Genomic DNA, 16064 nt, shown 5'->3' on the forward strand with positions numbered 1-16064 from the left:
AGCTAGAAATGTACTGACATGGAAGACCATGACCTGGACTATTAAGTACTGACCCCGCTAATTTCCCATACTTGAACCCGATTGGATCACATCGATCATTGTGATCGCTCTATGGATACTCCCTTGCACACCCTCTAGCAGATGAGGGATGCACTGCAGTCAGAAAGGCTCCATATACCTGTGACAATCTACTAAGACCTTTCTGAGTCCCTCCCACCCATCTAGCTGTTGTCAGTGCTTCACATGACTCTGGATAGTAGTCTTAGAAATTCCCAAGTCATGGCAAATGCACCGTTTTCTGCAAAATTCAGTAAATTTTTGTGATATTTGGTCAATTTATATGATATACCCACCTTTTAATGCGCTCTATGTTTAAGGGATTAGACCTGGTTTATGGCTCATTTACTATGTGCAACTTTTTCAAAAGTCTAGAAAATAGTCTGTGCCAGGCAACTCCCTGGTGTACTTTTACACATAAAGGTGCAAACCATTGTGTTAATTCTAAATATATTATTAAGGTAGGGGAGGGAGAGGTGTGTCACTTCCCTGTTCCTCTGATAGGCTGCCAGCACTAGGCCGGCAGCCTATTAGAGGCCGGTGCAGGAGGCTCGATGATGTAATTGTGCCGCCTGAGCCTTACAGCGCGGGACACAGGTAGGAAGAGGCCTGCATCGCATCGTTGACATGGAGGCAAGTATAACAGTTTTTTTTTTTTAAATATGTACAATACTTTTACTGGCACATGAATTGTGGGGCTCTTGTTACTGGCACATATTGGGGGCTCTTGTTACTGTCACATGATGGGGGGTCTTTTTACTGGCAGATGATGGGGAGCTCTTGTTACTAGCACATGATGGGGGCTCTTGTTACTGCCACATAATGGGGGGGTTCTAGTTACTGGCACATGATTGGGGGCATCTATAGGGGCACATTTTACAGGCACATTTTACGGGCACATTATTGGGAGGAATCTATTGGGGCACTTATTACTGGCACATTATTGAGGGCACTTTTAACTGGCACATTATTGGGTGGCACTATAGGGGCACTTCTAACTGGCACATTATTTGGTGGCACTATAGGGGCATCTACTGAGGCCACAAAGAAGGGTTTTTTATATTGGGGAATATGTACAATAGCATTTTATGCTTGCACACATTATTGTGGGTACTATGGGAAGGGGAAGAGGAGTACTATGGGGTCATCTATGGGGGCACTAAGAAGGGGAATTTTATACTTGCAAATTATGGGGGACACTGAGGGAATCTACTGTGGCACTATATATGGGGAATTTTATACTGGTACGTTATTGGGGGCACAAGGAGTAAGGGAGAGAGGAGCACTATAGGGGCATTTACTGGGGGCACTATATAGTGGTATTTTATACTGGCACATTATGGGGCACTGGGGGCATTACAAGGGGGTATTTTTTGAACTGTCACATTATAAGTAGAATTATTTCTATTGGGGGGTCATTATGGTGGGCTTTATTACTCCCCCATGGTATGACCCCCTAGTAGCAGCACCTGCCTCTCCCTGCTCTGCTATTCCTCTGCCCCTTCTCCAAATACTTATTATGAAATCTTTCTCATTAGGATAAAACACAACATCAGCTCCACCGAGCCCCCCAGCCAAAGTGTTGAAGTGGTGTCCGAGATCCCCAAGGGCCAAGCCAAGAAATTGTAAGTGTTCATGTGAAATATATTTGTTATACGCATATAGCATACACTGTGCCCCACAATATACAGTATACCTCAACACTGGGTAGTCTGTTCTATAAGCACCATTGCTTTGTGGCGGCGGAAAGAAAATAATCTGGAAGTGCCCCTCCTGAGACCAGGCTCTTGATCCCAAACTGGGTGAGGTACCGGAGAAGATCTCACATGCCAGTCCGGGCTTTGCAGACGCCTAGCTGTGTTAAAAAAGCCAGCTCTAGTGCAGTAGGTATGTTAAGCTGCTTGTGGCTAGATGCTCTGGGAGGACAGGCTGGCGAGATCCAGGACTTGAACTCCCTATGCGGACCATGTAGATTGTAAGCCCTCACAGGCAGGGCCCTCTCTCCTTCTGTACCAGTTTGTAGCTCATCTTGTTTATGATTAGTGCAATTGTTTGTGTTATGTATGTGGACCCCTTATCATATGTACAGTGCTATGGAATGAATGGCACTTTAATAATAAATAATAATAATAATTATTATTATTATAATCTATTGCTAGGTGTAAACACATACCAGGGCTTGACCTCTATACGAGGTACCAAAACTTAAAACTAACGTGAAGTTGTTTCTGTTTTGTTAAACCTGCTAAGTGTGTATAAAACACAAAATTCTGGTTAAGAACTATTTCTGTGCCTCTGTACTGTATCCTCTCACCCTGACTAACAGAGCAAATTCCCACTTTATATATACACGTCATAACTCATAATAGCTTGGTGGTAAAGCATCTTTCTTTTTCACTCATTATCTGTGGTGGCCTCATCCTCTGGACACTCACTATTTTGACCTTTTGACAAGTCTGATTTAAGCCTGAGATCAGTGGATGGTATTGTACAATAACCCCTTCATGTTCAAGAAAGCCACAAAGAACAAATACAATCACTGGGGAAATTTTTGATGCCTTGTGTGATATTGTTCTTTTTGATATAGATTGCTCAAAAGAGTTTTCAGATTTCCATCTATAACATAAACATTTGTTTTGCTGAAAAGCAAGCAATAAAGCCCTTGTCAATGTTACTAAAAACAGATTCATAAATATTAAAATGCTGAAATCAAAATATTCTGAATGTTATGAGAGCAATTTTCAGTTACCTTGGTAGACAAAATGAAATCCCTTGGCTGGGGCACCATTTGTTGTGCTAAATCTCAGTAGGATGTGATTAGAAGTGGCTAACGGCATTGTCTCTCCTGAAAAACAGTTAATTATGATATTAAGAGACTGACTTTAGTTTTCATGCAAATATTCTAGGTAGATACACACAATAACACATTATAATTTGATAGCGAACTAAACGATTATTTTCATAAATATTAGATGGAATCTTACATATACTTTTTTCCTCAACCCCATACTTACCGTATATTGAAGAAATAGGATATGCAGACCTGATCCCTAAGGAGCCACATTTGGGTGGCAATACACGTGGGGTTTTTCACCCCTCTCTGACACCTCTCTGGGCTGGCCTGCATTTTGTTATATTTTGCTTATGTGATGTTGTGATGTTTGTTTGTTTTTTGCCGGACTTACTAGTGTATTGTTCCCTGCATTATTTTTCTTGTGGGTCCTTCATCTGACTAATCTACTGTGTGTTTTATAGGAAGGTGTGTATACTACACTTATCATGGGGGTTTTACTGTCTCTATGCTTTGTTGTACTATGGGGCTTTTAAATGCTTTTAGTTATTCAGTTGTGTGTCATTGATGCATTATTAAACTTTTATCTTATTGTGCAGTATGTTTGAGGCTGCTTTTCCCACACCACCTGCTGCTTTTTTTTTTTTTTTTTTTTTTTTTTTTTTATGTTACAAGTACTCTTTTGCTTTTGTGGCAGTTTTGTATACTTGCTATTCATTAGCTGTGCCAGCTTGTTGGTCAACTTACAGAGCTATGAACTGGGTGAAGGAATAAATATGGTGACCAGCTGTAAAATCTTATTTTTCAATGTAGTTACACCAGAAAACAAACATCAATTCACTGTTAAATCTCCCATTCAGCATTATATCCTCTTCTTTTCTTCACACATCTATACCAGTAAGTTCCAAAGCTGACTTCAGACCCCAGTTTTAAATTTATTGAAGTCCAACGTTATTTGCGAGACTTCGGAGATAACAAATTTCACCTCCACAGAGCTCATATATTTGAATGTTGTATGGAGATTGATCTCCGTATAGCATTTAAACAAAGTTTTGAGAGAAGAGACTTTAGCTCTATGATCCCACTTCGCTCAATGGTCTGTATGTCTGCAACTTAAGGCCCTTTTATATGGGCCAAAGTTTAAGTCAATTGTCAGTGGTTATTTCAAATAACTGCCTTGAGTTAATGTACCACCAATTATCTGACAAAAATAAATAAATAAATAATAATAATAATTATAATAATAAAATAAGATTATATGCAGCTCCACCGCTTTCAGCCCCATCCCCAGCAACCATAACCCATGCATTTCATATATCAAAATTAACATTTTGAAGAGGGGACGTAATGCATAAAAAATTAAAAAAATAAGTAAAAAAGCTTTTAGCTGCAAGATATGCTTTTAAGGAATAAAACTGAGAAAATGTGAAAATAGAATCAACAATAAGATTATTAAGGTGCCAGGTCAGGAAGAGGGATAAATGGGCTGGTCTTGAATTGGACAGATGATTAGCCAGAAGGATTAAAATTTCATATGTGCATTACCAATTTAGTAAAGCTGTCCAACAATCAGCTGGTAACCAAGCAAACATTTCTTTGTTGGTTGATTGCTTTTTTTAAAACATATCTTCTGTTAGCAGGAAATACCCCCCATGAATGGAATTTTTACCAGGGCATTTGTTATCTACCCATGTAGAAGACCCTAAATAAGCATTGTCTGTTTTGTTGATCGCCACTCATTATGTTTAGATCTGCATTATGCTTTCCATTTAAATATGACATTTATATATTATGTACACAAGACCAAGCCTTATTTTTTTTTTCCCTTGAGATGTTCTAGTCATAAAGTTTAGTAATTTTTAGTTTCTTTTTCAGAATTATGAGAATTTGTTTTTCATCTGAATGTTTTGTTTGATGCTTTCATACATGGGGCAGATTTAGGGTACAATCATGCAAAACAGACAAGAACAGGACATGCATCTATTTTGTGGAACTGCAGAACAGACATATGTATGTGCATAGCACATAGTGTGCTGTCTGCATTTATAGTGGTCCCATTAAAATGAACGGGTCTGCATCCAATCTGCAAAAAATGCGGATTAGATGTGGACCAAAAATACGGTCGTGTGAATGGCGCCTTACCAATAGTGTCTAACTGCAAACTTAGACTAGACATTCTCCAAATGTATCACTTTAGCTGATGCTGGAGGATAAGAGTGTAAGTTTTGTGTACATATAACCTGTCTAGTCAACATTTAGTAATGTCTGCTTGTATTTTAGTGCATATAAAGAGACATCTTTCTGTCTAAAGCCATAGCCTTTCCTCCCCCTTGTCAGCCAAAACAAAAAAAAAGTCACATTAGTAAATGTGTCGCATGGCCTCTGCACCAGAATTCCTGTTCAGTGTGAACAAGAATTCAGCTTTATTTGCAATAGTAAACATACCCTATTGTCTTTTCTTTGTAAATTTGCTCAATGCTGTACAATGCTATAAACTCACAATGTGAATACACTGTAGAGAAGGCCATCAATTTTAGAATATGATCAGTGTCATTTTACTAAATAACACATGACAATAATTGTCTTTCTGTTCTCATGTTCAATCTCTCGAAGTATCCTAAAGGCAAGTGAAGGCAAGAAAATGTGTTTACATATAATATAGTACTAACATATTTTCCTTGTAATCATAATCACTCTTTTAGCTTTTATCATACTGCACACTTTCTTAGTCAATTTTTTTCCATATTCCTCTGATCTTAATAAAGATGATTTCTAGAAAAAAACTGCTTAATCTGAAAGAGGTTATACTTTCAGATATGTATTCATACAAAGGAGAGCTTTATCACCTACTCACTTAGTTCTACAGAATTGCGACAAGGCAAACGTGACTACCACAATATTCTGTACATTAAATTTTGATTGAAGTTATAAATGGAATTCTTTTGTGGCTTTGGCATTTGAACAATCTGTTCAGAATAAAGGAACAGATCCAGTGAAACTTTTTATATTATTAAAATGGCAAAGAGATGAATAAAATACCACAAAAGAAGGCAGAACTTTGCTCTCAGAGAAAAGTGCTATATATACAGTTTTTCATTTTGGATGATGTGAAGTGGCACAACAATATATAAAAAAAAAAAAAAAAAAAGGACTGAGTCATTTATCTCCTTCATGACCAGACACTTCTTCTTTTTATGTACATGCAGGTTTCAAAATCAATAGTTTTATATTATCATTTTTTTACTTTATTTTTTAGTTTAAGCCTTTGGGGGTCTGTAGCTGTCATTTTAGGCCCAGTTACATTGGTACAGCCTCTGAGTCCTCACCACAGGGCAAAACTTGATCTGCTAAGACACAGCAGTTCATGCAATTTCCCAGCACCTGGTGACCACATGATCACAAGGGCAGAAACAGGAAACTTGGGTGTAATTATAGCCATAGCACTTGCTGTGGGGCCCAAAGGTGGTTTGAGGGGGAGGGGGGCGTGGTCAATCAGGTGCAAGAACATTGAATCTTTTTGTGGGAAATAATATTGCGGCTTTTTCATATAATGTGTGCTTCTGATATATGGCTATCATATATATATATATATATATATATATATATATATACAGTACAGACCAAAAGTTTGGACACACCATCTCATTCAAAGAGTTTTCTTTATTTTCATGACTATGAAAATTGTAGATTCACACTGAAGGCATGAAAACTATGAATTAACACATGTGGAATTATATACATAACAAAAAAGTGTGAAACAACTGAAAATATGTCATATTCTAGGTTCTTCAAAGTATCCACCTTGTGCTTTGATTACTGCTTTGCACACTCTTGGCATTCTCTTGATGAGCTTCAAGAGGTAGTCACCTGAAATGGTTTTCACTTCACAGGTGTGCCCTGTCAGGTTTAATAAGTGGGATTTCTTGCCTTCTAAATGGGGTTGGGACCATCAGTTGCGTTGTGGAGAAGTCAGGTGGATACACAGCTGATAGTCCTACTGAATAGACTGTTAGAATTTTTATTATGGCAAGAAAAAAGCAGCTAAGTAAAGAAAAACTAGTGGCCATCATTACTTAAAGAAATGAAGGTCAGTCAGTCAGAAAAATTGGGAAAACTATGAAAGTGTCCCAAAGTGCAGTCACAAAAACCATCAAGCGCTACAAAGAAACTGGCTCACATGCAGACCGCCCCAGGAAAGGAAGACCAAGAGTCACCTCTGCTGCAGAGGATAAGTTCATCTGAGTCACCAGCCTCAGAAATTGCAGGTTAACAGCAGCTCAGATTAGAGACCAGGTCAATGCCGCACAGAGTTCTAGCAGCAGACACATCTCTAGAACAACTGTTAAGAGGAGACTGTGTGAATCAGGCCTTCATGGTAGAATATCTGCTAGGAAACCACTGCTAAGGACAGGCAACAAGCAGAAGAGACTTGTTTGGGCTAAAGAACACAAGGAATGGACATTAGACCAGTGGAAATCTGTGCTTTGGTCTGATGAGTCCAAATATGAGATCTTTGGTTCCAACCACTGTGTCTTTGTGAGATGCAAACAAGGTGAACGGATGGACTCTACATGCCTGGTTCCCACCGTTAAGCGTGGCGGAGGAGGTGTGATGGTGTGGGGGTGCTTTGCTGGTGACACTGTTGGGGATTTATTCAAAATTGAAGGCATACTGAACCAGCATGGCTACCACAGCATCTTGCAGCGGCATCCTATTCCATCAGGTTTTCATTTAGTTGGACCATCATTTATTTTTCAACAGGACAATGACCCAAACACACCTCCAGGCTCTGTAAGGGCTATTTGACCATGAAGGAGAGTGATGGGGTGCTGCGCCAGATGACCTGGCCTCCACAGTCACCGGACCTGAACCCAATCGAGATGGTTTGGGGTGAGCTGGACTGCAGAGTGAAGGCAAAAGGGCCAACAAATGCTAAGCATCTCTGGGAACTCCTTCAAGACTGTTGGAAGACCATTTCAGGTGACTACCTCTTGAAGCTCATCAAGAGAATGCCAAGAGTGTGCAAAGCAGTAATCAAAGCAAAAGGTGGCTACTTTGAAGAACCTAGAATATGACATATTTTCAGTTGTTTCACAATTCCACATGTGTTAATTCATAGTTTTGATGCCTTCAGTGTGAATCTACAATTTTCATAGTCATGAAAATAAAGAAAACTCTTTGAATGAGAAGGTGTGTCCGAACGTTTGGTCTGTACTGTATATATATATATATATATATATATATATATATATATATCCTGTATATATACCTTTAATAATTGCTACTTATGCTGCTGTTTGAATTTTCTCACTCTAGGTGGTGGGCGCTTATCTTATTTTGCTATGGGGCCTATGAGTTATAGTTATACCCCTGTCACAAAGCATTATGGTCACTTTCTAAATTATATAAATGAGGCTTACCCCCTGAAATGCTCCCCCATATGCCAGGGTCCCGCACATTTATGGTACTTACCTTGTTCCCTGGCATCTGTGTTACTTCTTATGCACTGGGTGATGTTCTAGTGTTTTTCCCTCTAAGGTTAGTCACTGAGCATCTACCCTTATGTAACGATTTGTGGACTGACAAATAGCTTACAATATCTGGTAGCTCTGCATATGAATCTATAAGAATGCTTCTGAAGGCATTTGCCAAGTCTGTATCAGCATGAAGATATTACAAACCCTACCTTCCCAATTGCTATATTAAAGGGTTTATCCAAGCCCTAAAATGCTTCCCCATATGCCCAGGCCCCTCACGTGGATAGTACTTACCTCGCTCCCTGGCACCCATGTTGCCAATGCCATCATGCCTGCCGCTGCATCTCCCCATTGTTCAGATAGAAAACACCCGGCATCATGGGTGGCAGCCAATAGCAGGTAGTGATGAGAACGAATATCCCTAGCATTGCGGGAAAGTACTAGAACATTGTGTATATGCTGGACATAACCACTAGAATGGAGTCTTAAATGAATGCCCATACATCTGATTACAAAATGCCGGCCAGGACAAGGACTCCTGCAGAAAAAAAATTGTTTTGATAACTCATTTAAGAGTAACTGTTTGATTTTTTTTCTAAATAAATAAGTAATATACCTTATTACAGTAAAATGTTTTTTTTCTCTATTTACTAGGCTTTTACTGTTCTCCTTTCATGTACTAATTATTCACTCTCAGTTCTCCTATATGATTTGCCCTGACTGAGAGATCAGGATATAGCTGCAATTAATAGAAGTCTATGGAGAGGGAATAGGGAGGAATAGCTGCTGGAGACAGGCAGTGGCAGAGGGATACAGAGATGCTGCTGCAGCATCTACTAAACATTCTACCAATCCCCAGTGCTGCTCAGTACTGCTGTATTATGTCCTCCATTCTTCTGCTGCTTTTCTGGGTGTGCTAAAAAGAGGAAGGGGTGCTGGATTAGCTCTTCTCTGTGTACCCTGTGTATGTGATACTTCATCAGCTAGTTTTCATTTTTATTAAGCTACGCTCAGGGAAAACTAACAATAAAAAATGGGGTCCACAGAAGAATAGTGGCTGGACATAATGTTACTTCCCATGTATGCAACCAAGGCAGCTGAATTTGAAATGTAATTTCACATGATGAAAAACGTTAAATTCTATGACCTATGTTGATATTTTATGTGTATGATATAAGTATCAGTAAAACTGATTTATGTCACTTTTGTCTCCCCGAATAGATGTGTAAAATTCTCATAACATGCCAAGGATGTTAAAGACAATTGAAAACATTTAGAAATTGGGTTTTCCAACCATGCAAATAAAAAAAAGGCTTCCCATTATGTTAGAATAATAGAATAAGTCAATATTCACCAGTGATTCCCAGGCCTCTGCAGGTATCTGCTTTTTTTCTTCCTCTTGACACCTAGAAAATGTCTGCTGAGCCAAACACTGGTTGAGATGGGTCACTGTTGGATCAGTGATTGGCTAAGCAATCATTTCCTGTGTAGCAAGAGTAAGAAGCAGAGATTGGCAGCAAGCCTGTTCATACAGTAGTGGTGGGGGATCAGTAGGCTGAATCATATTTTATAGCAAGGGGAGCTTTTATAAAAACAAAGTATTGATTCACTTAATAGAAAGAGAAACATAATGACAAATATGGCATAGGAAAGAGCTATAATAAAACTGACTAGATGAACACAATCTGTCATATACAGTATAATAACAGTGATTACATCTGCATTCATTATTTATTCACCTTTAATTATTTTGTAAAGGTCAGTGCAAGGCTTTGTTGTATATCACTCAGCCTTACAGTATATTGAAAATATGATACAATAATTAGATCAATATGACATTTATGTTACCTTTTCTCTAGATCTGCCATAATTGATCCTATACTATAAAACACCAGATGTGTTATTTAAAGTCTTGTGATATATACAATAAGGTCTAAATGAGCCTACAATAAAAAATTAAAAAAGTCTAACATACTATATTAACCTTACAAATTTTATTTGGCAACCCATTGCTCATTGACTTCTATGGTTGATTGGTAGCTACATCATGGTGTGTTGTCACAATGGCACAGCCAACTAACAATGAATTATCAAGGATCAACATTTTACTATTTCCGTCTCTTGTAAACCTTGTTTATATATTGTTATTAGAGATGAGCGAATCAAAATTGACTAAATGAAATTGGATCCGAATTTCAGGAAAAATTCGATTCGCAACGAATGTGAATTTCCTCGCGCTTCGTGGTAACGAATCACATTTTTCCTAAAATGGCTGCTGCACAGAGAAATAGAGGTTAAATTAGATTTATATATATATATATATATATATATATATTTATTTATATATATATATATATATATAGATGAAGAAACGGACAGCACTCCAAGTAAAAATCAGTAATCTTTTATTCACCCATGTGGGTGAATAAAAGATTACTGATTTTTACTTGGAGTGCTGTCCGTTTCTTCATCTGCATCAAGACGGGGTAAGCCGCTACATCCCTGGACCTAGCACCCATTCTGCTTTTTTTCCAGTGCCGCCATCGATTTTCTTCTCTATATATATATATATATATATATATTTATACAATATATATGTGTATAAATATATATATATATATATATATATATATAATTTATTTTTTTTAAATAACTGGCTATGCAGCTATTATAGCTATTAAGTGCCTTGCCTCTAATGCAGAAGGGTGTGAGTTCGAATCCCAGCAGAAACTTTTCTGAAATACAGGCTAAATTAGATTTAAATACACTGGGGTGTCCCCAAGCACTGACTCCATATATGGACATAGCTATATGGAGTCAGAGCGCAGACTCACATTGAAGGATTCCCTCACTGTACAGCAATCTTCTGCATAGAAATAGAGGCTAAATTAGACTTAAATACACTGACTCGAACATCGCTCACGCTCAACACTAATAGGTAGGAATCATTTCATAGCATCTTAGTGCAGGGAAAGACGTCAAAAGGTGCTAGGGACAGAGCTATAAAAAGCGATTTACAAGTGCAGGGAAAGATTTATTTGGTGATCCAAATAGCCATTTTTACAGCTCTGTCATTCAAGCAATTTGTTCTTGTTATTGGGGTGCAAGTGCAATGTTGAAAAGCCTTTTGTGACCTATTTCAGTACAAAAAGATAAATATTTTTGGTGCTTCTAGGGGTGTTTTAATTTACTTTTTATTTATTTGATCTAACAGTATGTCAGACAGAGAAGTGCCAGACCCTGCACAGGGGAGTGTCAGAGGCCTAAATGTTTCTGTTGCAGTCACAGGTTGCAGCAGAGTAAAGGGGCGTAGCAGCAGGAATCGCAGCTAGGTGCCTGATCTCCTGATGTCATCTTGCGGTCGTGTCTTGACCAGCTACCCAGCGGTTCTTGAGTGGTTAACTAGGTCATCCACTTCATCCCAAGTGACATCAGACACCCCCAACCAAGAGTCGTTGGGTTCGCCAGACACAACCCTTAGTTGGCATGGCCTGTGGGCTCACCTGTCCTTAACCTGCCTCTGTCCTTTTCTGTTCAATCAGCCATAGAAGTGCTATATGTTGTGGGTTCAGCTCCACTATATACCGAGGACGAGCTAATAGAGGATAGTCAGCAGCTACTGGCCAGCCAAGATGTGGGGGAGACATCTGTAGCTTCTTTCGGTAGGCGGGCGAGTAGTGAAGAGGAGAGTGGCATGGGAGCTGGTGTTGTGAGCGGTCAGGCTCCTGACCCAGAGACCATTGAGGAGGACATCAGTGACGTGCAGACATTACTCGATGATGTAGCCGAACACACTTGGGAGCCAGGTGAATTAGAGGCTTCATCATCATCGGGAGAAGAGGGTGGCAGCTTGTCCATGAAGCAACGGCGGAGCCAGCAAGTCGCTAGCTTTTACTGGGAGTCAGCAGGGAGTCAGCAGGGTGGCAGCAGTGTGAGTCTGCTAGCCAAACGGGCACGGGGTAGACCATCTGCTTCACAGCAGCCTACCTGCCCGGGAAGTAGTGGTGGCAGGGCTCACGGAGGCAGTGGCGGTAGCAGTCAGTCAATGCAGACTGTTGGGGGGGGGAATCACCTACTCGGCGGTGTGGCAGTTTTTTGTTAATCCGTGGGACTAGGTTAACATAGCCATATGTAGAATATGTGGGCAGAAGGTGAGTTTTGTCCAGGGTGCCAATTTTGGCACCACGGCCCTGCGTCAACATATGCATCATCACCATAAAGTGGCCTGGGAGAACCGTGGCTCCAATGTGGTGTTTCAGCCTGCCACAGCAACCGCTGCATCACCCAGTGGCATGCACCTGGTTTTAGCCAGTCAAGGCTCCACTACTTCAGCTGACGGGAGCTGTCTGTCATTCCCATCTTCTGCTGGTCCAGATGCTCCTGCTCATCCTCCTCCTACTCGTCAGTCATTCCTTCAGCAATCGATCACCGAAGCGATTGTCAAGAGACAGCAGTATGTGTGCACTCATCCAACGGCACAGAAGCTAAATGTGCTCCTATCTAAGTTGCTGGTGCTGCAGTTCCCTCCTTTCCAAGTGGTGGACTCTGCACCTTTAAAATAACTCATGGCTTGTACAAAGCTGAGGTGGAGAGTCCCAAGCCATAATTTCTTTTTTTTAAAAAGGCAGTACCAGCACTGCACAAATAAAAAGAAAAGAGGGTGGGCCAGTCCTTGAGCCTGTCGGTGTCTGCCAAACTGCACGGCAGCGCCAACATGTGGAGCTTTAACTAAGGTCAGGGACAATACATGTCCTTTAAGTCCCATTGGGTGAATGTGGTTCCTGCACAGCCACACCAGCAACTTGGCCAGATCACGCTGCTTCCGCCTCCACGTTGTCACGTATTTGGTCCTGAGACAATGTCCGCCTCTGCCTCCTCAACCTCCACCATGTCCTCAGCCTTCACTGCAGGGACAGGTCACAGTGCTCCTCCAGCATACCACATGTGCAGGGCATGGCAGTGTCTCGCTGTTGTGCACCTCGTTTCCCTGAGTGAACGGAGTCACACAGGGTTGGAACTGCTTCGTGTCCTTCATCAATAAATTGAATCCTGGCTTTCTCCCTAACAACTCAAAATCAGAACCATGGTGACCAACAACGGGAAGAACATTGTGTCGGCGCTGTGTCAAGGAGCTCTGAGCCATGTGCCCTGCATGGCAGACATGTTCAATCTGGTTGTCAAGCGGTTCCTGAAGTCGTCAACCCATCTGCAAGACATACTAAAAATAGCCAGGAAACTTTGCATGCATTTCAGCCACTCTTACACCGCAACGCACACCCTCCTTGAGCTGCAGAAGCAGAACGGCATCACCAACATAGGCTGATATGCAACGTTTCCACCCATTAAAATTCCACCCCCCATATGTTGGGCCGACTATACCAACATAGAAAGTTCATCAACGATTTCTTGATGCAAGTGGATAGAAGTACACCCCTGTGTAACTTCGATGTCAGCCAGTGGCAGCTCATGCGTGACACCTGCCACTTGCTCAGGCCCTTTGAGGATGCCACGTTATTCGTCAGTCGCCAGGACCATGGGAAGAACAACATCATTCCACTACTTCATGTCCTGGAACAGATGCTGGTAACAATGGCTGGTCATGGGACTGGAGTCATGGCGCCTAGATCTCAAGGCCACATGAGCTCTGTGGGGGCTGAACTGGAGGGAGGAGCACATTGGAACTCAGGCAATGTGTAGTGAAATGGGTGTTTTTGCTACTTAGGTGACAGGAGAGGAGGAGCAGGAGCAGCCAGAGGAGCTACAGGGTGATAAAGACAGAGTGAATGACCGCGGCACCCGCTCCACTCATCCAGCTCAGACTTGATAAAGGGGACTTTAGCACCCCGAAACGCGCTGTCCTATGAATAAATTGAACACTACCATAACCGAAAACTTTGCCCACGACCGGTTGTTTTTGTGCACCCTTTGTGGTCCATACGCTCTACGTAAAGTTCAGCGTTTCTTGTTTTCATACCGCTACCCGAATGGCAGGGTGGCCCCTGCCCAAGGAGATCGGACGAATCTAGGCTGCACCAACTCATACATACTTGATCTTCATTGCGGTTGCGTCCAATTGATGCAACCTCAATAGGTGAGCAAACAATTTTCTTTTAGTAGAAATTTGATTTGCTGAACTTACTCACCCTATGAGCTCCTTTCTCCATCTTATTGGCCACCTCCAGACTATGTCATTGTGCCATTCGGTGGCCTTCTCCTGATGCTGCTACTACCACCTCCAGAATCTGTCATTGTGCCACTCAGTGTCCTTCTCCTGATGCTTCTGCTGCCGCCACCTCCAGACTCTGTCATTGTGCCCCTCGGTGGCCTTCTCCTGATGCTGCTTCTGCCACCTCCAGACTATGTAATTGTGCCACTTGGTGGCCTTCTCCTGATTCTGCTGCTGCCACCTCCAGAATCTGTCATTGTGCCACTCGGTGGCATCCTCATACTGCTGCCAACTCCAGACTCTGACATTGTGCCCCTCGGTGGCCTCTCCTGATGCTGCTTCTGCCACCTCCAGACTATGTCATTGTGCCACTCGGTGGCCTTCTCCTGATTCTGCTGCTGCCACCTCCAGAATCTGTCATTGTGCCACTCAGTGGCATCCTCATACTGCTGCCAACTCCAGACTCTGACATTGTGCCCCTCGGTGGCCTTCTCCTGATGCTGCTTCTACCACCTCCAGACTATGTCATTGTGCCACTTGGTGGCCTTCTCCTGATTCTGCTGCTGCCACCTCCAGAATCTGTCATTGTGCCACTCGGTGGCATCCTCATACTGCTGCCACCTCCAGAATATGTCATTGTGCCACTCAGTGTCCTTCTCCTGATGCTTCTGCTGCCGCCACCTCCAGACTCTGTCATTGTCCCCCTCGGTGGCCTTCTCCTGATGCTGCTTCTGCCACCTCCAGACTATGTAATTGTGCCACTCGGTGGCCTTCTCCTGATTCTACTGCTGCTACCTCCAGAATCTGTCATTGTGCCACTCGGTGGCATCCTCATACTGCTGCCAACTCCAGACTCTGACATTGTGCCCCTCGGTGGCCTTCTCCTGAAGCTGTCATCTCCAAACTCTGCCATTGTGCAACTTGGTGGCCTTCTCATCATGCTACTGCTGCCGCCACCTCTAGACTCTGTCATTGTGCCACTTGGTAGCCTTCTCCTGATTCTGCTGTTGCCACCTGCAGACTCTGTCATTGTGCCACTCGGTGGCCTTCTCCTTATGCTTCTGATGCCGCCACCTCCAGACTCTGTCATTGTGCCACTCGGTGGTCTCCTCATACTGCTGCCACCTCCAGACGCTGTCATTGTGCCTCTCTCGGTCCTTTTCCTGATGCTGCTGCTGCAACCTCCAGACTCTGCCATTGTGACACTCGGTGGCCTCCTCATATTGCTGCCACCTCCAGAGCCTGTTATTTTGCCACTCTGTGACCTTCTCACATTGCTGCCAACTCTATACTCTGTCATTGTGCTACTCGGTGGCCTTCTCCTGATGCTGACACCTCCAGACTCTGTCATTGTGCCACTTGGTGCCCTCCTCATACTGCTTTCACCTCCAGACCCTGTCATTGGGCTACTCTGTGTTTTTTTTAATGCTGCTTCCACATCACCACTATGTCATTGGTACAAAATACAGAAGATATGCAAATATTCCATTCCATTCACGTGCAATCTCTGTTTTAGATCCACTCCTGTTTTTATGGCATTAGCAATACTAATGGATTATTGAGCAAATGCTGA

At 42.0% G+C, this 16064-nt stretch overlaps 1 protein-coding gene across 1 annotated transcript in view; it reads right to left on the bottom strand.

The window, feature by feature from the left end:
- The window catches only part of CSMD1 (CUB and Sushi multiple domains 1), a 2061198-nt gene that overhangs the window by 444230 nt on the left and 1600904 nt on the right, over positions 1-16064 (bottom strand). Inside the window, exon 33 of the mRNA XM_044291097.1 lies at positions 2807-2902. Within this exon, the coding sequence (XP_044147032.1) occupies positions 2807-2902 (96 nt within the window). The remainder of the gene's footprint in view (positions 1-2806; positions 2903-16064) is intronic.

The sequence above is a fragment of the Bufo gargarizans genome, chromosome 4, assembly GCF_014858855.1.
Source record: "Bufo gargarizans isolate SCDJY-AF-19 chromosome 4, ASM1485885v1, whole genome shotgun sequence".
Lineage (NCBI taxonomy): Eukaryota > Metazoa > Chordata > Amphibia > Anura > Bufonidae > Bufo > Bufo gargarizans.